The 26,379-nt window shown below is 38.4% G+C and overlaps 1 protein-coding gene across 4 annotated transcripts in view; it reads left to right on the top strand.

Annotated features, from left to right (window-relative positions):
* LOC131332021 (midasin-like) overlaps positions 1–26,379 on the top strand; it is a 38,770-nt gene that overhangs the window by 11,890 nt on the left and 501 nt on the right. For 2 of the 4 annotated variants that reach the window (XM_058366034.1, XM_058366032.1), the window contains 52 exons: positions 258–331; positions 764–911; positions 1,750–1,848; positions 2,010–2,110; positions 2,204–2,293; positions 2,379–2,444; positions 2,545–2,709; positions 2,807–3,014; positions 3,106–4,001; positions 4,122–5,609; positions 5,703–5,883; positions 5,966–6,034; positions 6,470–6,552; positions 6,641–6,892; positions 7,478–7,613; positions 7,692–7,777; positions 7,874–7,959; positions 8,475–8,616; positions 8,689–8,778; positions 8,887–9,010; positions 9,135–9,289; positions 10,056–10,166; positions 10,717–10,866; positions 10,994–11,173; positions 11,278–11,466; positions 11,614–11,715; positions 11,809–12,033; positions 12,134–12,253; positions 12,401–12,485; positions 12,587–12,717; positions 12,802–12,966; positions 13,196–13,271; positions 13,363–13,475; positions 14,867–14,946; positions 15,026–15,139; positions 15,348–15,416; positions 15,503–15,659; positions 16,894–17,063; positions 17,301–17,398; positions 17,518–17,750; positions 17,878–18,138; positions 20,862–21,083; positions 21,164–21,322; positions 21,444–21,668; positions 21,957–22,256; positions 22,362–22,505; positions 22,715–22,921; positions 23,035–24,753; positions 24,837–25,118; positions 25,461–25,640; positions 25,756–25,857; positions 26,163–26,288. In XM_058366034.1, coding sequence (XP_058222017.1) covers positions 258–331; positions 764–911; positions 1,750–1,848; positions 2,010–2,110; positions 2,204–2,293; positions 2,379–2,444; positions 2,545–2,709; positions 2,807–3,014; positions 3,106–4,001; positions 4,122–5,609; positions 5,703–5,883; positions 5,966–6,034; positions 6,470–6,552; positions 6,641–6,892; positions 7,478–7,613; positions 7,692–7,777; positions 7,874–7,959; positions 8,475–8,616; positions 8,689–8,778; positions 8,887–9,010; positions 9,135–9,289; positions 10,056–10,166; positions 10,717–10,866; positions 10,994–11,173; positions 11,278–11,466; positions 11,614–11,715; positions 11,809–12,033; positions 12,134–12,253; positions 12,401–12,485; positions 12,587–12,717; positions 12,802–12,966; positions 13,196–13,271; positions 13,363–13,475; positions 14,867–14,946; positions 15,026–15,139; positions 15,348–15,416; positions 15,503–15,659; positions 16,894–17,063; positions 17,301–17,398; positions 17,518–17,750; positions 17,878–18,138; positions 20,862–21,083; positions 21,164–21,322; positions 21,444–21,668; positions 21,957–22,256; positions 22,362–22,505; positions 22,715–22,921; positions 23,035–24,753; positions 24,837–25,118; positions 25,461–25,640; positions 25,756–25,857; positions 26,163–26,288 — 11,234 coding nt within the window. Of the gene's footprint in view, positions 1–257; positions 332–763; positions 912–1,749; positions 1,849–2,009; positions 2,111–2,203; positions 2,294–2,378; positions 2,445–2,544; positions 2,710–2,806; positions 3,015–3,105; positions 4,002–4,121; positions 5,610–5,702; positions 5,884–5,965; positions 6,035–6,469; positions 6,553–6,640; positions 6,893–7,477; positions 7,614–7,691; positions 7,778–7,873; positions 7,960–8,474; positions 8,617–8,688; positions 8,779–8,886; positions 9,011–9,134; positions 9,290–10,055; positions 10,167–10,716; positions 10,867–10,993; positions 11,174–11,277; positions 11,467–11,613; positions 11,716–11,808; positions 12,034–12,133; positions 12,254–12,400; positions 12,486–12,586; positions 12,718–12,801; positions 12,967–13,195; positions 13,272–13,362; positions 13,476–14,866; positions 14,947–15,025; positions 15,140–15,347; positions 15,417–15,502; positions 15,660–16,893; positions 17,064–17,300; positions 17,399–17,517; positions 17,751–17,877; positions 18,139–20,861; positions 21,084–21,163; positions 21,323–21,443; positions 21,669–21,956; positions 22,257–22,361; positions 22,506–22,714; positions 22,922–23,034; positions 24,754–24,836; positions 25,119–25,460; positions 25,641–25,755; positions 25,858–26,162; positions 26,289–26,379 lie in introns of those variants that run through there. The other 2 variants (XM_058366033.1, XM_058366036.1) reach the window with 2 other exon arrangements.

Below are 26,379 nucleotides of genomic sequence, written 5' to 3'. Positions count from 1 at the left end.
TTTCTTTTCAGAGTCTGTTTTTCCTGATATTGTTTGCACGCACCTTTTATAGGATTGTTTTGTTTGAAACTTTTTGTTAGTCTTTTCGCTAAGGTATAAAAATACTTTCATAACTTTGTTTACCTGCTAAAAACATTCTGCTATTTGTTTCCTGTTCCAGATAATGGCAATGAACAAGTCAATATTTTTTACTTCCGGTGTTTGCTTTTTCAATTCCTTTCTTGATTGCGTACTTTTTCTTCTGCAATCCTTTGCAGGTTCAGGTATTTCTAAAGGCCATGCTGGAGAGCTGAGGGAAAGATGTATGTCCTTTCTTCTGGAACAACTAAAGGTGTGGTTGCTTAATCTCATCAATCGTGGGTTCACTGTTTATGAACTTGTTGACTAAAAGGTTTCACGGTCATTCACTGACCTTTTTCAGTTTTGACACTGTCATTCTTGAATCAGAGGAAATTTTTTCTTCCTGATTCGTAGGGAGAAAAGTTCGACAAAAGTAATAGTGCCCCCAAGTTATTGCTTAGTTTAAATGCATCTAGGCTTCGAATAGTGTACCACTGAGTAGTTTGGACATTTGACCACATCTATATGGAGAGAGGTCTCTGGCTCACACTAAACTTTGAAGATCAGAGGGAATTGATTACTGGAATGAGTTTGGCAAACCTTGTAATTTGTAAACAGAATGGATCATAATGTTGGAATAATACCACCTGTTGATTACATGTTGAACAAGATACTGAGAAATGCTTGTTCTGTACTGCAACAGATGTCCAGTTCTAGTTTGGATTGCTCGAACCTTTCCGTAATGGCAAATTATGGTTGGAGTGATGTTAGAAGTTCTGCTGATAGTTCATGTGATGATAATATGCAATGTGACAATCTCTTTGGAATCCACCCTTTCTACATTGCTAACGGTGAGTATTGTACTTCCCCTTAACTTCAACGAAACTAGAGGTGAAAAACTTACAGATTTTTGTTGTCCTTAAAAAATGAATTCAAATTTTCTTCTGATTCTGATTTGGGGAGTTGTTGATCGCAGCATTGTGTGTACTCACGTAGGGTCGTACTAATCTACTCTGACATCTTGCTCGACTATGTTGTACAACTAGGCATCTTCAACAACTGTGGAAATGTTGGTTTGGCATTAGTAATTCTTATTTTTCGATCAACACACAAAATTGTTTTATCAGAATCAAAAAGAACAACTACTAGGTAGACTACCTCTCGAATTTTGTCCAGTTTTGATTTGTTTTGGCATCATCTAGATCGAAACTGGGAAAGCCTCTTGGATGTTTTGATAGACACATTTTGAAGGTTCTTACTTGAGTACTTTAACTTTGGACATTCCCGTATGAAATTGTTACAATCATGGTTTTACCTGCAGGAGCTTGTGCAGTTCACATCAGACTTTTCACTTATGAGACCAGAATTATGCTTAGATGTTAATGTATATCTTTTAGATTGTTTGGTTGATATTTTGTTCTTCAGTTCCGCATTGGCGCTCTCAAAATTTGAAATATGTGTTGACATGTGTGTGAGAAGAATGAAACCTTACAAATATGGTGACACCGTTTTAAACAATGAAACCTTACAAATGTTGACGCCATTTTAAGCTCTTACTTCAACACAAACTATTGACATCTTGTACTCTGTTCCATTTGGATTGTGGACATTCCCTCACGTACTTGTGCTTGTGGTTGTTTATTTTTGAAGCTTATCATTTGTTAGGTGATTCATTGTATTGGTATTCAGGTGATGATGTTGTCGAGAAAGGGCAATTTGAGTTTGTGGCGCCAACAACTAACAGAAATACCTTGCGGGTACTGCGTGCTTTGCAGCTTCCAAAGCCTGGTATTCTGTGTTTCGAGCTGTTTCTTTCAATTTGTAGTTTTCAAATATGTGGGAATATCTTCTAGTCCCTACATGCATGTCAAGTGCACACGTTTGCTCACCCTCTGGAAAAAAGTGTAAAACCACTCTTTGACGTCTTAAAGTGTGACAATTCTTTCTAGTTTTGTTGGAGGGAAGTCCTGGCGTAGGAAAAACAAGCTTAATTGAAGCCATTGGCAAATTTTCTGGGCATGCTGTTGTACGGATAAACTTATCTGAGCAGGTCATGATCGTTTATTTTCTGTTCCTTAACGTTTAATGCTTCACACAGTTTCTTTACTCACTTTGTGTCTGTGCTTATTCATTCGCTGAACAGACTGACATAATGGATTTGTTGGGGTCAGACTTGCCTGTTGATAGTGATGAAGGAATGCAGTTTGCATGGCATGATGGAATTCTTTTGCAGGTTGAAAATGTTTTGTATTGGCGGTCCTTTATTTTCTAATGGAGTTGGGGTTTCACTTGCCTATGTTGTTATTTGGTTGCTTCAGGCTCTAAAGAAGGGATCTTGGGTTCTGCTGGATGAACTTAATCTTGCTCCTCAATCTGTTTTAGAGGTACTGTCTGGTTGCTGTTATTGTTGTCCTGGAAATATTTGTGAATAGACCTTCCTGACCACGTATATAATTCATCTTCTAACAAACTTATCCACATTAGGGTTTAAATGCAATATTGGATCATCGAGCCGAGGTTTTCATCCCGGAGTTGGGTGTTACTTTTAAGTGCTCACCATCTTTCAGAATTTTCGCTTGTCAAAACCCCCCTGCTCAGGGCGGAGGTCGTAAAGGGTTGTCCAAGTCCTTTCTTAACCGTTTTCTGAAGGTACAATTGTCTTGTTTTCTTTGCGACCTTTAGGTCTTGATGACCACATACTTTCCATATGTGTAATGAAGAGCAGTAGTCTTGCAATTGATTTCAGGTTTATGTGGATGAGTTGACTGATGGTGACTATGAATTCATCTGTCGTTCACTCTACCCCTCAATTCCGGAATCTTTGCTTCGCCGCCTGATTTTATTTAATAAGAGACTGCACGAAGATACCATGTTGCACCTTAAATTTGCTCAAGAGGGTTCCCCTTGGGAGTTTAATCTTCGTGATGTGATTCGTTCGTGCCAGATTATACAAGGTTGTTATTTCTCCTTTCTTGCCTTTGGAAAAAAGCTAACATTCTTGAAAAACAAAGGATGGCTTCTTAGTATGCTTGGCTTTGTGTTTAGGTGCACCTGAAGGATCAAAACACGACTGCTTCCTTAATGTCATATATGTCCTAAGAATGCGTACAACAGCTGACCGCAGAAAGGTCGTCCAACTTTATGAGGAAGTTTTTGGACGCAAGGCAGTTTTGAATCCCTACCCATGTGTGCAACTCAATCCTCGGTATTTGGTTGTTGGAAACACTTGTATCGATCGCAATCGTTATCAGTCTTCTAAATCATCTAATAGTGAGCTTAAAATTTTACCCGGATTACGTCACAGTCTTGAGGCTGCTGCACTTTGTGTGCAGCATGAGTGGTTGAGCATATTGGTTGGTCCTTCATCTTCTGGTAAGACTTCATTGATAAGGTTGCTCGCGCAGCTTACTGGCAATGTACTAAATGAAATAAGTCTTTCATCTGCGTCTGATATTACTGACTTACTTGGATCCTTTGAGCAATATAATGCCTTCCGCCATTTTCAGTTGGCTATCGCTCGAGTTGAGTTTTATGTTAGTGAGTACTGCAGTCTGCAACTGGAATCTTCGGGAATGGAATTTCCAAAGAGAAGAAAAGAACTGATGACCCGATGGCTTGCCTTCTTATCAAGCATTGGTTGTGGTCCTACTACAAGTCCAACTTTGAACACTGATCATTGGAGGGCAAGGACCTTTGGTTCTGTTCCTTTGTTTGTTGAGATCATTGAAAATCTAAAGTCGGACCTCGCAGCAAACAGATTACCGATATCCTGGTCATGCAAGGATCTGGATAGAACTTTGAAGACAATCACAAAGTTGCACAGGGATTACCAAAGAAGGGCATTTTCAGCAAAATTTGAATGGGTGACCGGAGTACTTGTAAAGGCTATAGCAAATGGTGAATGGATTGTTCTAGAGAATGCAAATCTTTGCAATCCCACAGTATGTAGAGTTTTTTTTCCCTGTTGGCTTGTGTAGTTATCTTGTTGGTTCTTTGACCATTTTGGTATTGACTTGTAAAGATTTGGATTTTTACTGTTGCCCCTTTTATTGTGAACACAGGTTCTTGATAGAATCAACTCTTTGGTTGAGCCTCATGGATCAATCACTGTCAATGAATGTGGAAGTGTGGATGGCAAGCCATTAGTTCTCCATCCCCATCCCAAGTTCCGGATGTTTCTCACAGTTGACCCTAGATATGGTGAAGTATCGCGGGCAATGCGAAATAGAGGTGTTGAAATATATATGATGCAGCCATGTTGGATGCTTGACGGTGGAAGTAGTGACAGTTGTGATGATAGTGAACTTAAAGATGTGAAAAGGTTTCTCATTCTCTCTGGTATCCCTGTACCTAGGATGGTTGATTCAATGGCCAAAGCCCACATCTATGCTAAGGTTGAAGGATCGCGCCTTGATGTTAAGATTACGTATCTTGAGCTTGGACGGTGGGTGCAATTGTTTCACCAGCTTCTCACAAATGGTAATTGGCCTGTCTGGAGCCTGCATATAAGTTGGGAGCATACTTATCTATCATCTCTGGGAGAGGCTGAGGGAAAGGATATTGTTACTTATGCAATTTGTTCTTATTTATCTATCGGTGAACTTTACAAACCTGAATCACCTCAAGGATATTCATTGTGTTTACCGGGAGGATGGCCAACACCTTTGAAATTAAGAGATTATGTGTGGTACTCAAAAGAAGCTTCTGTCAAACAAAATTGCATGTATCTCGAGTTTTGGGGGGCTTGGGATCGGAGCCCAGTAGAAAAGGCCCTAAGTGCGACAGGATCTATGGGTTCTTACTTGCTGGATACGAAAATATTGCATATTATGATGTTCCCGAACTACGTCAATGAGATTACTGCTCATTATGGGGGCCTAACCGAAAATAATTTGGCACTTGTCGGGAAAAAACTCATGTTTGCTGCCAACTGGACAGTTGAACAGGCCACTGAAAATGACATCGAGCTATACCTACTCTGGTTTCATTGGTTTGCTTCTCGGCTTCATCCTTTTGGCAACTTCTTTAGTAGTTTTTATGATCTATTGAAAAAGGAACTCAAGCATCCAATATGGAACTGTATAGTGCGTTGCCGTCGTGAGCTTATGTCGCGTCATGAACTAAATTTGGAATCCAGACCAATACCAATGCTGTCCACAGAATTGGCTGACTTATTTCTGTCAAGTGATTCACCAAAATCCTCCAGAGAACTTCTCCTTAAAGCAATCTGCTGTGTACCCCTATTGAGGATTAGCTTTCGACAATGGCATGTTGAGAGTGAGTATGACTTCAGTGAAAAAAACTCGTGTCTTGTACCTGTTTTGAGATCTTTAAGAAGAGTGGAAGAGAGTCTCCTTGATATACTAGTTGACTCTCCTTCTTTTGATATGCTGTATCAAATTTACTCGGACCTCCTTGAAGACCACATATCATTTTGGAAAGGTACCATGTCATCCGAGTTTGAGATGTCACTAATTTCTTGGCGTTCTTTGACCAAGAATGTAGGAAAATTGCATGCTTTCTGCCCTAGAGAAGTTGAACAGTTCCAGGTTAGCTAGTTTGTTCACCCCCTTTATCTCTTTTCTTTGTAAATTTGTAGTCCATACTTTGAGTTGAAATCATACAAAATATGTGGAATATAGGTGGAAGGGAAGAATTTAGGTAGAGTTTCATCTTGGAGTCTCCATTCACAAAAGTCCTTGCTATGGGTTCATGGAGGTCATCTATTTCTTCCTTATTCTGCTGATCTGTATCAGAAGCAGCAACAACTTTTAAATTTCTGTGAATTAACTTGGCCGAGAAATACAAAATTGCGGATGGGAGGTTAGTATTTTGTGTGTCGTTTGGTCTGTTATTTCTTATTGACCTTCGCCATGTTGGTGTTTTAATTCAAAATTTTACATAGCTTTGCACAATCGTCTCATTGAGGCTGCTGTATCATCGATTCCTGCACTTCGCCGCCTCGCAATGGAAGGTATAATCCTCCCATTAGTTTCGAAAACTACTCTCACCCTTGAGTCATTGTACTTTTGATATTTTTTACTAAGAAATCTTTGTGCTTATTGTGATGAACATGGAAATTTTGGAGTTTTAAAGAGATAATAGGGTTTCAAGGCTAAAGAAATCTTTGTGCTTATTGTGATGAACATGGAAATTTTGGAGTTTTAAAGAGATAATAGGGTTTCAAGGCTAAAAGGCGACTGTTTTATAGTCTCTGGATAGTGATTCAGGAATAGTAATAATTTTGGATTTTTGAGTAGTAATGCTTATTTTGCGGTGGGTGCGGTGTGGGAGGAACTGAAAGTGTCCTCTTCCCTCTATTCCTAACTGAACATCATCTATATTGACTTCCAAATTCATGATGCAATGTGGTATTTTGTTATGATATAATGTTCACCTTTTGTGATAGCCGTCGGCATGTCATCATATATTACGGGTGAAGATAACGATGATGAGCTCAATGTTGTTCAGCAGTTGGAGGAGATGTATCAGGTTTGTCTTCATGAGGCATGGGAACTACTTTTCATTCCTGCTGGTTTATCTGAGCTTTTTAATGGCAGCATATCTTGTTTCTTTCCAGATGCTTTTGACAAGGTTTGAATGTGAAAGGAAAAAGTTGGAGGACGCTGTTATGAGCACTAAACGTGCACATCCTGTTGCAAATTTAGCTGCTTGTTGCAATTTCCCCCCTGATCTGTTGTGTAGAAGGTCTGGATTTGATAGTTGGCTAGACACTCTTCCTATAATTGACAACAACAGTTTTGACTTGGATATGGAGCTACTTCAAGAGCTATCACAGATTGTTCTGGTTGAGGCAGAAGAATTAGAACCAGTAAGATCGCTTATTCCTATATATCAATTTGTGTCTCTAGTTGTGTACTGAGTCATCATGATTTTGTCAAGAAATTTATTGCATGGACTTTAATAGTAATGAGTATGTTGTGAAGATTCCCTAGCATTGTGTAGTGGACAACCTGTGCTTTGTCCTGATTTTCTGTGGTTACCTTGCCGATGCTACTTGTTCTGTTCTGAAAGAAAAAGATATTCTTCTAGATGCTTGAAGCAAAAAGACTAATGTCCAAACGTGAATAAAGTTTTAGGTTTTAGTGTTGTAGGAATACCTTATTGTTATCAAGGTGATTAAAACTCTGGAAGGTTGTCCTAGGCTTCTATTCTTTTCATAATGAAGCAGACCTAGAGCTTTGTGTGCATTTTGTTTTATGAATTTAATAAACATATGCAGTGTAAATTGTGAAATTAAAAGAGCTAGGGTTAATTAGCAAAGCCATTGACTGGATTCTGTGTACTTGTTCAATTGTGTGGTGCACAAATATAGCAGGAGTTAGCCTCGCTATCTTTAGTTCTTCCCGTTGTTGATGATTAGTATCTTCATTGGTTCTCTTCTGTGTTGTTACAGGCTTTGTCTAATATCTTTGACCTTTTGAAACCAACCTTGGACTTGTCGTTGGGTTTGTCATCAAGACCTCCAACTGATTTCTTGCCACATCGAAAAATCTTATGGACTCTTGACGCACTGACATCAGTCAATGCAGGTATATAAAACCCTCTGTGAATTTAGGCATATAGATTATTAGGCGTTTATAACAATTGGTTACACTCTTGTGTTGCAGAAAACGCAAAAATTTCTTGTTATGTCCTCGAAACTTGGTTTAGTTGGCACTCCTTTTTATGGACCATTCAGGCTGAGTTGGCTAAGGTACATGTGCTAGTTTCATTATCGAAAATTTTGCTAGTTGGCAAATTCGTATTCTAATAACCAGACTTCCATTGATTGTCTCCTTCCAACTTGCAGAACATTGCAAGAATGGATGGTAATGCAGTTTCACTGCCTCATATGCTTTTCCAGCCTGTGAGAATGGCAACAGTTGACCGACTTCTGTAAGAAAATAGTTTCTAGATGTTGACGGTTGATTACTCATGCTTCAATTTACTTTAATTCTCACTTTTGCGTGATTGACTAAACATCAAGTTATAAGTCATTGGATACCTTCTAGGGGTACTTTATGGATGTGAAATATTTTGGATAAAGGCTGAAGCATTCACTTAGGTATTGGTAGCTTATAAACCATCCCTATCTGTGGATTATGGTGGCTTGTCTAATGGCTTTATTCATACCGAACTATCTGCAATATGTTTATCTTTGGCAGTTTTATGTTATGTCACCATGAAGTTTTAAAAGAATAGAGGTTGGACTGTTCATGTCATGTTTTGCTGATATAATGTGGTCATATTGAACACAAAATCATGTAGACGGCATATTGTCTACTCATGTGTACTTTGGTTTCAGATTTAGATTGACTTTGCTCATAATAATCAGAGAAACTTCATTTTTCACGAAGTGAAAGCGTCCAACTTCTGGGAGTTCATATATCTTTTTTCTCACTTCAAACCAGGCAAACTACGTTACCTATCAAGGACTATGCGACGTTCTGCCTAAAAATTAGAGCTGCTTCAAGTACTTTGTGGCAAAGTTGTCCCGCAGTCACTAATGTGCAAACTTTTCTTTTATCCACGGCTCGGTCTCTCTTACAGCAGGTAGCATTTTTTTCTGCACTGATGCGAATAGTAATATTTTGAATCATTTTTCTGATATTCTTCTGCTTGCAGACAATATATGCACACAGAAAATCATTTAGTGCTGATAAGTATGCTGCCATCAAATCTATTCTTTCTTCCTTCCAGAAAAATATGGCCACGGTATGCAATAGTTTTGAAAGCTTCTACATTTAGGAAAAAGTTGCAAATTATCAGAAACTTCTACGATACGTATAGCTTTTTTTTTTTTTTTTTTTAAATATTTTACAGCCGGATAACATAGAGGTTGTGCTTTCCCTGCTTACATCATCGAGCCACCACGGATTCACCTCCATGGTGCATTCTATCATTGAACCATTGCTTGGAGAACTGTATCTTCAATGCTCATCTTCTGGTCAGTATGCTGTCTTTTAAAATTATTTTTGCTGAATGGACATAGTTTTAGATTTTTTCTTGACTAGTTCTGAATTATCTGTTTCCGATAGTTAATATTTTGACTTCGTTAATCTGTTCTTTAGACCGCACATATAAATTAGGATGTGCATGGTTAAGACTTGGGGGCTTACGTTATCGTCTCTTGATTGCCTTTGATGATCTGGATCCTGCTATGAAGTACTCTTGCAAGTACTTGAAGTTGGTTGAAAAAGTTGCTTTGCTTCAACTTGATAAAGAGGTATTTTCCTCACCTGTAAACTTTTCTGTTTCATGTGAGCATGTGATCTGTTAGTCTAGTCTAGTCTAGTCTTGTATTTATGGGTATGCGATGAAAATTAGAATTCCCTCCTCCTTTTCAAGTAGAGTTAAACTGAATACATTTGTGCTTTTACATGCATTATTTGAGACTGTTATCAAGGTTTAGAAGTGAAGATCAGAACACTCTTAATTGAGAAGTCAAGGTGTCAAATTTTGATTGATTATAATCTGCGCTCTATAGGAACCTTTTATTTGTTGATTTGTTTCTTCGCCAAATGGTGCTATTTCTTACGTTTTTGTCTATGGAGCTTCATTTAGTAATTGCGGACTCCTGCATAATTATTTAGTTATGTGTATCTATGCAACATGTGAATGTTATTCTCATACCGCTTGACATGTAAAGAACACACAGGATATGTTTAAGCTGAATATGTTATTCTCATACTGCTTGACATGTAAAGAAAAATAGAAAAGTAAAGAACAAACAGGATATGTTTAAGCTGAATTTTAAGGTGCATATAGATGCATCAGATTGCTATATCTCAATTTTAATTAGCTTAACTTCTTGTAGAGTTTATTGATTTTATGAGTTCTACAATGTTTCAGTCAAACTTTTAAGACATGCATCAATTTTAGTCTTGAGTTTCCATGCAGTTGCACCTGAGCAAAATGATATGATTATGAATTGCGGTAATAATTGAAATGCCTTAAGATGTTGAAAATGCCTACTATGTCCTCTCTTACAGGTACGAGATGAGAGTGCTTATTTAGCTGGATGTCTATCATGGGGAAAACCTGGCGAACAAAGAATGAAATTTGGAAACCTCAAAGCTGAGTGTAAAAGGCTTGAACATAAGGTTCTGCTGCTTCCATGCCCACTTTCTTCCGTTTTTAAATGTGCTGTTTCTCTTCAAGTTATTTGCTGTACCAGTAGTTTGGGATTCTCTTTACTCTTTTCATCTACTGCATTTTTATACAACTTCTGAGCCCTGTTAACTATTAGATCAGTACTCTCGGGAGGATTGACTACTCAAATATGGATTGTGATATCTCATGTTCTCTAACAAATAACTGGATACATTTCAACTTTAACAAATATCAGAAGCAGAATTGACAGGCTTGCGATTTTCATATGTTACTCTTGTGAATTGTTACACATCATTCCGATTTTATGATACTCAAATATGCATGAGGGTCAATTTTTTATTTGTAAGATTTTGCCTTGCTTTTTGATGATGAATTCTGCAGTACAATACTGTATTTCCTTGATGCCTCTTGTAGCTTTAATTTGTATTTTGTTTTATTATCTCCTTCTGTATCCGCCCTGTTTTGTCTCCATATTTCATCTTGATGAAGTTCTTTCTTGCCGGATTCGACCTTCCTAATGAACGTTGTTGACTATTGCAGATTGTTTTTCGTTCTAATCCTGGAAAGTTTGCAAAGCTAAAATACGAATGTGAAGAGTTTCTTCAAAGGTTTGGAACTTCCAATGATCTGATAAAAGGTGTTGGGAGTGTGGACAAACAACATATTAGTAACCAAGTGTACAACTGGCAGGTAAAAGATTTGTTGTTTTCTCGCAGACAACTATTTTTGTTTTTATGTTAGGTGATAGTATTTTTAACGTCATAAGTTGTCCACCTAGTGATGTACGCGCCTATTTTCCTTATCTTTGATGTTTCAGGAAACAGCTTCCTGTTTTATTGATCTGTTATCAAACGAATATGCTGCCTATGTCGATGTTATTCAACCAGTTCAGGTTGCAGTATATGAAATGAAACTGGGGTTATCGCTGCTTCTGTCAAGTACCATGCAGAAAAAAGTTCTCTATGGAATGGGACAGGATGATATGGACAGAGTTCAGGTACTGTACATCATTTTGGTGGTGTTTTTCCCCCCCTGCTGCTGTTCTTATTCAAGGAGTTTAAACAAATCTCGTAGTTGCTAAATTGGAAAACTACTTGGCAGGAGACAATTTATTCCTTCATGAGATTTCCTAGGGGCTTCGCATCGGAAGCTGTGTCTGTCAAGATCAATAGTGGGGTGGCCAGGTTTCCTTGCTGTGATGTAGATTTCCCTATCGACATAAGGAGAATGGATATGGATTTGCTGGAAAATTTGTCTACTTCAGCAACAGATGATAGATCAGATCAGATGGTCTGTGACTATAGTTTAAAACCTACGTATAGGATTTGATTGAACTCAATGAGCATTTGTCTTCTGAGTTGCATAGCTGTTCTAGTTCTCCATGTTCCTTGACTTAGAGCGTGAAATGTATTTTTCATTTTTCTTTATTGATAACAGGTTTCAGACTTGCAACTGAAACTTACCATACATCACAACGTTCTTCTCCGTGTTGCACATTGTATTTCTGAGATCCAATTGCTGGATAATGCTTCTTTTGCAGTAAGAATCCACCCTTGTAATCATTTCAAATGAATTATGCCTATAAAGGTACATACATCAAGGCTTTAAGCTAATCTTTTGTTTGTCAATCAGCTCTTGGACAAGATATTTGATGAGTTTGCTAGTCTCTGGATGAATATGAAAGTTAGAGTGAGGACAAAACAAGAGCATGAAGCTCAGCAATTCAAGTTCAAACCTCGTGCATTAAAGATTGATAGTATCATTGAAAGTGATTTATCAAGTTTAGTTGGTTCCTTACCAAATGAGACCCTATCAGAATGGCAGGATTGGCTTTTGAAGGAAGAAGTCGCTGTTAAGGTAATGATTCTGTAGAGCATGTCTTCTCTCTCTCCCAAAACCTCTCCCACTCCTTGTGTGTAGAAGACATTGTTCTCACAAAACACTTTCATCCATATAGAAATCTGAAGAGGAAGATGATGCTCTGGAGGAGGAGTGGAACTTAATGAAGGACTCCATCATGAACAATATGGTGCATGTTCACAACCAATTATTTGGGTCCATGGATCTCGTTCATACTGTATGTTCTCTAAAATCGTTTCAGTTGTGGTACAAAAAAGACTGAATTTGAGGCAAATTTTTAATACCTAGTCTTGTTATTTCGCGTCTTTATCTTGATTTGGAATATACCATTTAATTCTTTTTCTCCAATTTGTGATATTCAAAGCAGCCTAGAGTTTTCAAGGTCTCTGAAGAGGAACGGTTGTCTTCCTTCACTGAGTCATACAGGCTAGGAGTGAGAATGATTAGACGTAAGCAATATTAAACAGTTTTTTGACTTTGTAGTAACTCGCTGGTAATTTGTTTATTCGATATCACATCCCTCGTGCTATCTTTTTGTTACTTATTCCAGGTTTAGAGGGATCATTATCATCTGATTTGGATGCTAAGCTTGCGCCTGAATATTTATTCTGCCTTTGCTTGGAGCATGAACAGAAGTTCAATTTTTCTCATCAATCAGCTCATGCCTACAACTTCTACAAGGTTTTCAAAGCTTTTGCTATCCCCATTTTATTTTTCCATTTTTACTAGTGGTTCTTACCTTCTTTTTATTAACTTTATGTGAAGGATCCAAATGCTCCTGTGATGGCTAAGATGGTGGAGCGGGTTATAATTCTTCAAGAGCGAATTGTTTTTCTTTTAAATGAATGGGATGATCATCCTGCTCTTCAGAAAATCTTGGATGCGATTGAAATGATCTTGGCTATTCCTTTAAGCACCCCATTAGCTAAGGTAGTATATATTAGTTCATGATTTCTGGTTTTCCAACTGATTTCCTTTTATCATAGTGGGTGTTAGACTCGTAAATTAATCTCTAGTGCAACAAATAACTTGAAGAATACAAGGGTAAAATGCCTATAATGATTAATTGGTTTATTCAGATTAGATGCTCTCTGATGAAACTGGTTTAAATAATTTGGTACTTATTGCTGCACCTTGAAATGTGCTTTCTTCTTTGTAGGCTCTTTCTGGTTTGCAGTTCCTGCTTAATAGAATCCGGGTGCTACAGGAAACTGTTTCAAAATTTCCTCTCTCTGGTAAGAAATTGAACTGCGGTTCTCATGACCTGGCTTTGTTGTCTTTATTGATTTCCTCATCTTTTACTCTCCCATTTCTTTTGAGTGATAGGTGAACTGGAACAAATTTTTCACTTGGTATCCTCGTGGCAAAAGTTGGAGTTTGAGTGTTGGCCTGCCTTGCTTGATGAAGTTCAAACTCAATTTGAGATCAATGCCGGGAATGTATGTTGTTTGGGTTTTTATTTTTATTTTTTTTACTTTTATTTTTATGTAAGAGTATGGTTCAAGGCTTAGTATTTTTAGTCCTTACTGACGCAATTCATCAGAAAGTTGCAGGGACTGGCGGAGGCAATAAGAGTCCAGTGGGGGCCCATGACCCCACTGGAATTTTCCTTTTTTGCTTTTTGATTAGCTTATGTAAATTTTATTCGGATTGTAATCAAATTCTCGGCATAGCACATGCACTCCATTAACCTCCAAACACTACATGTTCACAAAATGCATGCCTGCCAACCCCATTCTTACCTTTCCTTCTTTATGTATTTATTTTCTCCAATCTAAGATGAATCTAGGATCCTAATTATAAACTACAATTTGAAACCATTTTTAATTAATAAACCAAACCATACCATACCATACCATACCGAGCTTTGTTTCCCAATCATTGGGGTTGGCTACATAAATTCTTTTTCCCCATAGACGAATAATTTAATCAATTTGATTGTGATTAATCATGAAAATAGTTAGATTTGTTTGAAACATACATATTATATTTATCTTTTCTTCAAAGCCACTTGATAAAAGTTTAACTTAAGTGTAATAGTTATACTATCTAAACAATCATGAAGAAAAAACTTCAACATTATCGAATTGTATGTGACTATTTTCTGAAAAAACTTCAACATTAACAATGCAACTTGTGTGAGATGACTTATCATGAAGAAAAAACTTCAACATTATAATTGTATGTGACTATTTTCTGAAAAAACTTCAACATTAACAATGCAACTTGTGTGAGATGACTTGGAGCTTTGAAGCCATGCCAGCAGTATGGTTAATTTACTCAAGTACTATGATAAGGCATAGTGAAACTGACTAGTTCATGCTTACACATTAGTAATTTAGTATCATACCCTCTTGATACCAAACTGAGCCTTATGTCTGAATCAATTGGGGTCGCCTACATGAATACTTTTTTTTTCTTCACTTAGACTTAGTATACTCGTATCCTTGCACAGTACAATATCTAATGTCAATTTGGGTCGTCCAATCCGTGTAGCATCACTACCCAAAACTATCATATCAACTCTCTCACCTATTGCATCTATAGTGTACGGTAAATATGTCCAAACTGCCTTAGTCTATTTTCTCTCAACTTCTCCTCTATAGGTGCTATACCCACCGTACCCTCTCGATGAACATGTTTCAGCGGAATGATCTGGTTCAACATAGTCTTGAGGATTGGGCGGGATATAAGCTCCTGAATGCGCCTTTTGTAACTTAAACCGGCAAGCGCCAAATAATCATGCTGCTGTATTCTTGTTTCTTCTATTGTACTGGTAATAGATTAGTCCCATTTGCGTAACTAACTACATATTTCTATCTTCATGCAGCTGTGGTTTCCTTTATATGCAGTTCTTCAAAATAGACATCCTACTGATGTTGCTGTGTATGACAGATCTACTATCCAAAGGCAAGTAGAGATTTAGCTTCAGTTTTAGTTTGATAGAATTGATCATCTTTCAAAAGGTAAACCATAACTTAACCTGCAGTTTGAAGGAGTTCATTCAAACATCCAGTGTTGGTGAATTCAGAAAACGGCTTCAACTTCTTTATGCTTTCCATGGCCAAATCAGCACTGGAATATGTAGAGGGTCTTATTTAAGGTACAGCTTTCTGAATGAAAGTATTCAACTATCTATGTAGTTAGTAAACCCTACGAAGACAACTTCCAGATGTATATCATGTTCTTTAGTTGGAACATGTTTTGATGTCTTTAGTTGGGAGTGTCTTGTAAGATGTACCTTTATCAAAATTATATATGAAGGCCTTCATTATTCTTCTTTTAGCCAATGACTAGTTTTTCTTTTGCAGTCCTCGCCATATGGAAAATATGAAGGTTTTATACAATCTCTTTGGCTTCTATGTGCAATATTATCCAAAGTGAGTCTGTCAATGTTTGAGCTTCATAAGAAATTTTTTCCAATTGGAAACATTCTGATTTATTTTGTTGCTGGTATGTTGTTCAGGATATTGGAGTACATGGAAGATAAGAGAAAAGGTGTTGAGATGAAGTTGAAAGAATTTTCGAAGCTAGGTCGCTGGGAGATTTCCCCATGCTATGTTTCTGTAGAGAAGTCAAAACAAACCAGGCAGAAAGTTAAAGACCTCATAGAAAAGTACACTGTAAGTATAGAATTTAGTATGTCTCAGTCTCGTCATTCTGCAATTGCATACATGTCCGTAGTTTCTATGTTGTATTAGTTCTTACAATTTAGAGATGGCAATCTTCAACCCAACCCATGAACCCGCCTATATCCGCCTACTTATAACCAACCCAATTCGCCCATAACGTACCATGGGTTTATACGGGTTCAACCCACATCAACCCATATGTTAGTGGGTCTACGTGGGTTGGAGCATGGGAGAGCAAATACACGATGCCTTCACTAACTCCTCAGAAAATGGAATTTCCAACAAACGCACAAAGCTCCCCACTGGTACCCCCTCCCCCTCTCTCTTTGTGCATATAACTATATGGGATACTAGTTGCTGAGAATAAATCAACTGATAAACTCTAATGATTAATTTTGCATAAATAGACAAGAATATTATCTTCAAATGGGAATAAATCAACAGTTCAATTCAACAAGATTAGACAACAATGAATCAGGAAATGAAGATTGGCCAATTGTTGGTTGGAAACTGATGGAATTTACCAGTTACAAGCAACTATTACTGTGAGGTCAGAAACAAAAGATTTTCCCTGATCAAGTTTGCATGGGAAAGATAAATAATCCCAGAAGCCAATTTGGTATATTATAAGCTACAAGGGCAGTGGATTATGGGGAATGGTGATTTTGGGGGAATCGATTTTATGTTGAGATTGTATAATCTAGTCTCTGCTTGAGGAGGAGACAGTAACAGTAGGGGGATGGAGTATATGATGGAGCTGTACTGCTGTAGGGGACCACTCTAGTAGAATTTTTCATGTTTTTTACTACTTCAATTGAATTTGATGAGTAATTTTGGTACAGTTGGGAATAATTCGTAAATTGCAACAGGTTTTATACCCTTTTATTCGGTTTTATGAGCAATGTGCAACAGCACAGAATCTGGGGGAACAAAAAATGTGTTGGGTGAGGTCGGGTTGGGTTTGACTTGACCCATGTTCAACCCGTCCAAATTCTACCCATCTATTATTGATCCATATTCAACCCGCCGATATTCAACCCATAACCATATCAACCCGCCCAAACCCAACCCAAGGTCCCAAACCGCCCATTTGCCACTTCTACTTGCAATAAATTTACGAATGTTTTCTTCTTGTCAACATGAAAGTTTCAGTACTTGGCCGGCCTAGCTGCTTGCAGATTAAAGACTGGTTATTTACCTTTGTCTATTGATTTAATATGTACAGGGTTCGCTGCAACATCCCATATTGGATATTATCAACCAAGAAGCACCGCAAAGAGGGTTAAAACTGCCATCTGCAGTGGATGGTCCTCATCCCCTCAATGAGTCTTCTGACAAGAATAGGGAGATGCTGAAGGTTGCATGTGACCAGACACTATTCAGAGATAAGGACAGGTATCTTCATCTGTTTCCATTACGCATCTTGGAAACCAACCCAAATCAAACAGAACTTAAAGTCCCAATTGGGGTTGGCTAAATGAGTCCGTTTTTCCCATTGAGCTATGTGAGGGCATTGCATTCCATGATAAAGGCATAGATCCTTTCGAACTACCACCTCTAATTTCCTCTATTATGTATTTTGGAGTAGTATTAAATCTGTTCCTCAATTGTTGCTTGTTTTTTCCTCTGTAGGGCTACATGGTTTTCAGATTGGAAAAGGAAAGTGGATTGTGTTTTGCAAAAGTTGCTCCTTGAGAAGACACCTGAGTTTGACCTCTTATATTCCTCCGGTAAGGATGTTGAAGGCTTTCTCCCCCAATTCTCTGCTTATCTTTGACTTCGGATTTCCCTGGGACTTCCTTTTCTGCAGTTATTCCTGTATCTGAAGTCATTACAAATCATTGTGCAGCGGTTGGAAGTACTATCAGCCAATTCTTAGCTGCCCAGTCTACAAGCAATGTGTACCAGGAAGAACACAAGGAAGTGTGGTCTACCATTGGAAATATTTGTGGAACTGCAATTGATAGTAAAGAGATTTGGAAGGATGAAACCAAGAGCTTGGGGAAGAGGAGGGCTTTAGCCCACCTCCTGAAGCTATTGGATGGATATGGGTTGTCTAAACACTGGTCCACATTTTTGGAGGTACATAAGCCTACCCAAAGTTTTGATTTCTAGCATTCTTACTCGAGGAGAACTTTAGTTATCCCGAATCCTTGTTTGTTGCAAGTCTGACAGTGGCTTTTTTTTTTGGTTGGCTGGCGTAATATAGGATCACTTGGAATCCGACCAACCAAACCAGTGGCTTATGCAGCCTTCATATGATACAAAGCATGTGCTGCTTACCCAAGGTGGATTGCCATCCGATGATTCATTTGCAGCTACAGGCCAGCTTCCCAGTTTTCCCCTTGAGTGTTTGGAGAGGGAATGGGAATGGGAAACAGCAAACCGATACTACTTTAGGAGCATAGCCTCAGTTCACATTCTGCGGCATATTTGCCTCAATTTCCATAAAGACTTTACTCTTGAACAGGTAGATCTTTTATTTGTAGGGCATGATGTTTTAGTTGTTGAAACAGGTTGAGCCATCAGTAGTAGCCATGTTGGTTTTAGCCACCAGGTAAAGTTTTCCGTTGGGAAAAGATTGAGCTGAAGTTGGTTTTGCTGGACGGGAATTACCATGTTTCCAGGGTCTGGGTGAAGCCGAAGGAGCTACTGTTTTGGCCAGCCAATTGTTGGTCCAAATTACTGCCACATGTTATATCAGTTACACCACATTTATTAAAAAAGGACCTTCCAATTAGTACATATAGTTAAGCCGCAGAGTAGTGGTTAGTGCCTGATTAATTCCACACGTCATGTTCTATTCGCAGGCACTTCAAATGCTGGATATCGTGGGTATCATTTTCTTTTTTTCCCATCCACAATATAAGGAAAAATACGTATCAGTTACACTATGAATACTTTTGCAGTTAAGGAAAAGTAATCTATGACCTATGAAGCACGGATACGGATAGGGGATACGGATACGACACAGATATAGTGATACGGCAAAACCCAAAAAATTAGGATACGGTTACGTGCACAAATTACATATTTTTGTAATTATTAGTCTTCTACTATTAGTTGCATTTAAAACTGTTATTGCCATCTCCACGTCCTAATTTTTCTAACTTGGTAACATAATTCCAAAGAAAAATTGTGTGCATGATCTCAATCTCAATCTCAATCTCAATCTCATAGTTCCCTAAAAAAATGTGGACACCCTAAAAAAACACCCATAATCTCAATCTCATAGTTCCCGATCAAATTTTTATGATCCGAACCGTTCAATGTGTGCAAAATGTGATTTTAAGGGTGCTCGCAAGAAATTAGCAAAAAAAATGACTGGGAAAGGTTTGATTTGAGCAGTTTTTATTTTGAACCGTTCAATAAAAAACTATTCGAAACTGTTCGGATCAAGCCTTTCTCGGTCATTTTTTTTGCTGATTTCTCACGGGTACCTTTAAAATCACGTTCTGATCACATTGAGCGGCTCAGATCATCAAAATTTGATCAGAAACTATGAGGTGTTTTTTTAGGTGTCCCCGGAACCGCCCCGATATATATATATATATATACATATATATACATATAGAGAGAGAGAGAGGGAGAGAGTATTTTGAACCTAATTTTCGTTTCTTTATATTTTTGGTTTATGAGTTAGTTGGTTCTTTAAAAAAAATCATTTTAACCCCAGCCGTATCCCTCACGTATCCCGCCGTATCTGGTGCATATCCCTCCCATATCCAAAATGTATCCGAAATTAAAATCATTTAATTTTAATACAGGATACTTATTTTCCGTATCCGATACGTATCGGGGCGTATCGGGCATGTATCCAGGAAGTATTCGGTACCTGTACGTGACTAGTTTCGGAGTATCAGTGATTCATAGTCTATGACTGAAGTATTATTGCAATTGATTTCTTAAAAAAAAATCACGAAGGCGGGTATCAAAACATTTGAGAAAGCTAATACTACATTATTATTATTTTCCATGGGTTTAGTTGAAATATGAATCGAAATACCTTTCTTTTTGCACAATGTTTGCAATCATTTTTTTTTTTGTCGATAAAATTACGGGTCTAGCTCATACGCTTTTAGTCTGGATTTTGCCGTTTTCTAATTTTGGCTTGGTTTTAGTTTTTCTTTGTTCTCTTTTTTTTTTTTTCTTATATATATATATTGAATTATTTTTATTATTTCCTGGTTCGTGTGTGTTGGGTGTTTGGGAGCTCTGTCATAGTTTCACGAAGAAGTGGGAGCTGTCATTGGGAGGAGTCCAAGATTCTGAGTTTCTATGGAATGTCCATAAAGATCTTAAGAATGCTTCCCACCCACCCCCCCCCCCCCCCAGTTTACTTATACTCCATTCTCCTAAACTTTTTGTCTAGTGACTTTTCTCGGAATTGTATACTTTTCGTAATTTTTTTGGTTAGTTTTCGTTGTGATTTTTGGGATTAACCATTTGTATCGATGAGGGAGAGTAGAAAAGTAAAAAAATATGGACCAGAGTTTATAAAAGTCGACAATTTAGAGAGCTGTTTGAATTTTTTTGCCTTTCGTAATTTTTTATTTTTTTTGGCTTTTGGTCACGTAATTTATTTTTTATTTTTTGCTTTTGGTCATAATTTTATACCTTTTAGACTCCTCTCATCGAGATGGATGATTAATCCAAAAAATATAACGTAAAATCTAACAAAAATTCAGAAAGGACGAACAAAACATGGAAACCTTTGTAGACATCTGTAAATAGTTTACACAAGGAGAATGAGGCCTTAGTGCTGAATACTCATTAAACTATGATTAAATATACTAGATTAATGTCAAACTATGGGAAATAAATCTTATGTAAACATGAAGTTCTAATATTTTATTCATTAGCTATATTTTTTTGGTAGTATGATGGTTAGGATAGAGATTTGTCTTATGTTGTAGCTTTTCTTTTGTTGCTTTGGGAATCCTATGTCAGAGAGATTCAATGCTGCCAGCTGAATATTCTGTCTGATCAACCCTTCTTCACTCCGTACTTGTGTACTGAGTTCACATAAAAAAGTTTTGCAAGCCCATCCCGAAAAAACTGCCAACAGGATTTCTTTTAGTTTAACAATTAGATCTTAGCTCAGCTTCCATTGTATTGTGTTTGGAGATTTTTCAGATTGTATTTGCTGTTAACACTGTTTCTGACCCTTATCACATATCATTGTTTATGTAGGTTAACCGGTCAGGCTCTTTCCTTGACCATCTTATTGAAATACAACAGCAGCAACGGGCTGCTGCATACGGTTTTGCTAACCAGCTGACACGCTTAAGGAAATGCACAGAAGTTTTTGAAAATGTATTTTCCAGCTCCCTTGTCTGTGACACTGTTGCAGGTAGCGAGTGCTCTTTTGCACAAAACCAGAATACCACGTATAATTGCATGTGGCAACAAAAGGTAAGCTTTCTAATTGAAAATGGTTGCTATGAAACTTAACCGTCTAGAGACCTGGATTGTGACAATGCTTATGTTTGCAGCACCTACTTGGAAGTTTGTGTTCTATGTTGGTTGAAGAATGTTTGCTGCTAAAAACAGTTGAAAGTACTCATTTTAACACTTGCCAAAGTGTCAAAGGTGCAGCAAATAGGGTTTGCGTTTTCCTTGAGAAGTTTATACCGGACTTTCAGAAATCTAAGGTGCTCATATTATTCATTATTGTACAAACTCGATTGGTCATGTTTTTTTCTTTCAAGTGGTTGTTCCCCTTTGGTTTAGTGAGGTATCCAAGTGCTCTTACTAATGGAAACTTTCCACCAGGATTTACTGGATAATCATCTGCTTGGTCGGGATAGAGTTCTAACCTCAGTGACACCACCTTTGCATCCTTATGTCGTTTCGAAGCAAATGGAGCAGTTTGTCTTACAGAATTTCCAGATGATAAAGGAGTTTGAGAAGCAGCTGTGTGCTTTTCGGGAGCAAGATGAGGATAGAAGATCGGTTAATGAGGTTCTGCTTGGTCGTTTTGATGATATATTAAAGAAGGTAGTAGATTCATTCATATGTATATTGCAGCATACTTGTTTTCATGCTGAGCAAAAAAAGAAGATAAATATGCATACATGTTTTTCAGTATGTTTCCCCATGTCTCTGAAAGATTTGACCACAATGAATCTGTTGCTTTGGATCCCTATGCAGTCTTTTTAATCTAGCCAACCAATTTTTTGAACATGACTTATGCAAATCGAAAGTGTCTACTTACATCCTTGAATTAAAAGACTAGAGGAAGTGGTTGAAATGGGACTTTGAAACCAACCAGTTTAATCTTTGCAGGCTAGCTCTCTAGAAGAATATTATTATGGCCATGTGCAATCAGTACATAATGAGAACGACACCAATTGTCGAGCAGAAACCGTGCGCGCTCTAGAAGCTGGGTTTAGTGAAGCTGTCAAAGAAACTTATAAGCATATTGTGGAGGTATTTCACAGCATAGGTACTTGGAATAGCGGTGACACATTTTCTGTTGAATCGCTTGGGAAGATTACTCTGTGGAAGGTTTTTTTTGAGACACGTGTAGTGAATCTGAAGTTAGACGTCATATGTGATGCAGTAGTCAAGGCAATTGATTTTGCTGTAAGTTATATTATTGGACTGTTCTTTGAAAATCACTTTTCTGTAGTCTTTCAGCTCTTTTTGTTCCTTCTTGGTTTACTCTTTCATCTGGTGTGATTTTATCAGGTAAAGCTTGTGAACGACTGCAATGAAAGCCCCCATCTCTCTGTTCACGTTGGAGCACATCTGAAGCATCTACATTCCCTAGTTGATTTAGTATTGGCCTTCGGCCAAAATCTTCTGCATGATTTCCTAGTTGTTCACAGAATGGTATGTAATTTCACTCTAAATTTTCGGGAATTAGTGTCAATGCAGTTTGACATTGTCTGTTAAACAAAAATCTTAAATTACTTCTGTTTTGTTGTCACACAAACCACTGATTTTACATGCAATTCTCTCTCTCTCTCTCTCTCTCTCTCTCTCTCTCTCTCTCTCTCTCTCTCTCTCTCTCTCTCTCTCTCTCGTGAATTTAATGGCAGGTATCTACAATAACTCATGTCCTTGCTGAGATTTTTGCCTCATTGTATTCGCAAGGATACGGGGTCTGCAATGAAGAAGCAATGGAGGAATCTAATCTTGATAAAACTCAAGAGACAAAGGGAACAGGTATGGGAGAGGGTGCAGGGCAAACTGATGTCAGTAATCAGATAACAGACGAAGATCAACTCCTTGGGGATTCTGAAAAGGTATGGATCCAGTTTTCAGAATGTATTGATGCAATTTACCTGCTAGCAGATAATGGAAATTTGGAACATTGTTCCTAATAGTATTTTTTTTTCCCTCCTTGGTGCTTCTGCAGCCAAATGATGATCAAGCTGACTTGGGTGACGTTCCCAGCAAAAACGACAAAGGTATTGAGATGGAACGGGATTTTGCTGCTGATACATTTAGTGTTAGTGAGGATTCAGGAGACAATGAAGATGAAGATGGTGAGGATGAGCAACTAGACTCTGCGATGGGGGAAACTGGTGCAGATAGTGAAATCATCGATGAGAAACTCTGGGATAGCAAGGATGAGGAAGAAACCCCTAAGAACGCAAACGAAAAATACGAGTCTGGGCCTTCAGTCAAAGACACAGATTCTCGTGGTAGAGAGCTTAGAGCAAAAGATGAGTCGGATTCTGCCACTCCTGCTGATGAAGCTGGAGAAACTAACCCTAACGAATTTGACGGACATGATGATCTGGACAATGCTGAGAATATGGATGACATGAACTTGGACAAAGGTGAAGCTTTCGCAGATCCTACGGAATTCAATGTTGATGAACCTACCGGAGGGACTGAAGATATTGAGATGGATGATCAAGAAAATGCAGAAGATGCGGGCCCAGATGAGCTCGATGAGTCTCTTGAAATTGCGAGTAGTGGTGAACAGAAAAACGAGTCGGTGGATGAATTCCCAGAAAAGACAGAAGATGACGAACAAGGTGGAAATAATGAAAAGGATGGGATGGGTGGTACTAACGAAGAGGCTAAAGAGATGGACTTGGTGGGGCCAGAGAAACATGTGCTTAATTCGTCTACTCCGGACAAATCTATTGACCTAGTGCCAAATGCTGAATCCACAACACAACCGAAGGGTGACTCGCACGCAACAGATTTAAGAGAAATTGCACCGGAAGCTGTAGAAGCAAAGTGGTCTAATACGAGTGACACTCAGAATGACCTTGCTCCTATGGAAGGCCTACATAATGCCTATGAGGTTGAAATCACAGTGCCTGACTCATCAAGAAGAGGTAGAATAAGTGATGATCAACAACCGCAAAATCAGTTGCCTCAGCATCATGAGTCTTCTTCATCTCAGAAACTCCTACCAAACCCTTGTCATAATGTTGGCGATGTGCTTGAGGAATGGAAAGAAAGAGTCAAAGTGACAGTGGATCTTCAGGAGAACAAGTTAGAGGCTCCAGATGACGTGGTAGATGAGGATGCGGATGAGTTTGGGTACACCTCCGAGTTTGATAAGGGAACGGCTCAGGCGTTGGGTCCCGCGACGTCTGAACAGACGGATAATAACATCAATGTTGACAAACCTGATGAAGATGGGAAGGCATTGGATAGGGAATATCTTGACGAGATGGAGATTGAAAATCAGGATTCCGAAAGGCGGCCTATTAAAACTTTGGCCTCCAATCATACAGAAAAGATTAAGGCACAGGTGGATATCCAACAGTTAGAGGAAGCACCAGAGGAATCCCAGGCAATTTACGGCCAATACGAGAGTGATAGAAGCCTGTCAGAGAGTTTGGTGTCCTTGAAGAGATCATACATGGCTGAGGACATTAGCCAAACTGGTCAACTTTCCCTGCTAGACAGGGAAATTGGGACTTCTCACAATCTTGACGAAGTTCCTGGTGATTTTAACGAAAATGCTAATGTTCTCTGGAGAAGATATGAACTGCAGACAACAAGGTTGTCCCAGGAATTAGCAGAACAGTTGCGTCGGGTCATGGAGCCCACTTTAGCTAGCAAGCTCCAAGGTGATTACAAGACTGGAAAAAGGATTAACATGAAGAAGGTAAGGGATATTAAAAACAAAATTGTCATATAGTTATGGGCTTCTATTTTTTGGTGATTGAAAATTGTGTTGGGAATTGCCAGGTGATCCCGTACATTGCAAGCCATTATAGGAAAGATAAGATATGGCTGAGGCGAACCCGGCCTAACAAACGTGATTACCAAGTTGTCGTTGCCTTGGATGATTCCCTCAGCATGTCAGAGAGTCATTGTGGGGATGTTGCTGTTGAAGCTTTGGTGACGGTATGCCGTGCAATGTCTCAATTGGAAGTGGGGAACTTGGCTGTTGCAAGCTTCGGGAAGAAGGGAAACATTAGGTTACTCCACGAGTTTGATAAGCCATTCACAGGGGAGGCTGGGGTCAAGGTCTGTATTTTTGCTAAGACCAAGTTTACGTACGCACACGCGCACGCACACACACACAACTCGGAAGATGGCTCAAGTACTTGGAAACAAGACAAATAGGCAAAATACATAGATCATTTTTGCTTTTCAGTCTTTTTCTTTAAATATAGGTTTTCTGGTTCTTGTCACCAGGAAAAGTATGAAATTTGACCAAAAATATGAAAAGAATAAGGCAAGCCAAAAAGGCCTTAGGATTCTGCGAAGGATTCCTTGTTCAGTCCCTTTCTATTGTCTTGTCCCTCCGTGGAAAAGAAATGAATGTCCACTTTCTCATTGAGTCTTACATTTGACTAACTTGTACAGATGATCTCAAGCTTGACATTTAAGCAACAGAATACCATAGAAGATGAACCGGTGGTTGATCTCTTGAAGTATGTGAACAACATGCTGGATGTTGCAGTTGCTAATGCACGACTCCCTTCAGGGCAGAATCCTCTACAGCAGCTTGTTCTGATAATAGCTGATGGTCGGCTCCACGAAAATGTAACATCTTTCTTTTACTTCGACAGCAGCAATTATGCTCATATCCTGCAATCTATATGGTTTGAACTTGTTTGTACTTCTCACCGATTCTTCATTATACCCAAATCAAATGCAGCCGGGAAATTTGAAGCGCTGCGTTAGGGATGTCTTGAGTAGAAAACGAATGGTGGCATTTCTGCTTCTTGATAGCTCTCAAGAGTCCATGATGGATATCCCGGTATCTCCTTATTTACTGTGGTTTTTAGTTTTCACATCCCCCCTGCTCTATATGAACAACCCAATTTTACTCTTTGTTCGTGGAAGTTTGCATAGTTGCCCTTTTATTTGTGAAAATGCTTCCCTAAAAGGAACAAGTTAAAAGGCAGTTTATACTTTGACGTAATAAGAAGAAACAAACACCCCTTTTTGTACAAAAGGGCAGTGTAGAAATAATTTATTTACTGTCTTTCCTTGATTTGTATACTTTCTGAAAGGCAGTAGCCCCTCTGCCATGAACTTAATTATGCATTTTTGGGCCTCCAGAGGTATTCATTTCCGGGTGGGAAAATGAAGGTTACGAAGGGCTTGGACTCGTTCCCGTTTCCATACTATATAGTCCTCAGGAACATAGAAGCACTTCCAAGAACCCTTGCTGATTTGATGAGACAAGTAAGTTTGTACAGTTACAAACAGCTCCAATGCTATTCTCTTGTAGATCATGGTGTTTTTACTGGATAAACTGATCTATTCTCCTTGATCT

This window comes from Rhododendron vialii, chromosome 7a (assembly GCF_030253575.1).
Source record: "Rhododendron vialii isolate Sample 1 chromosome 7a, ASM3025357v1".
In the NCBI taxonomy this organism is placed as follows: Eukaryota; Viridiplantae; Streptophyta; class Magnoliopsida; order Ericales; family Ericaceae; genus Rhododendron; species Rhododendron vialii.
Note: the sequence above shows the minus strand (reverse complement) of the source record. Positions and strands in the feature narration are given on the sequence as shown.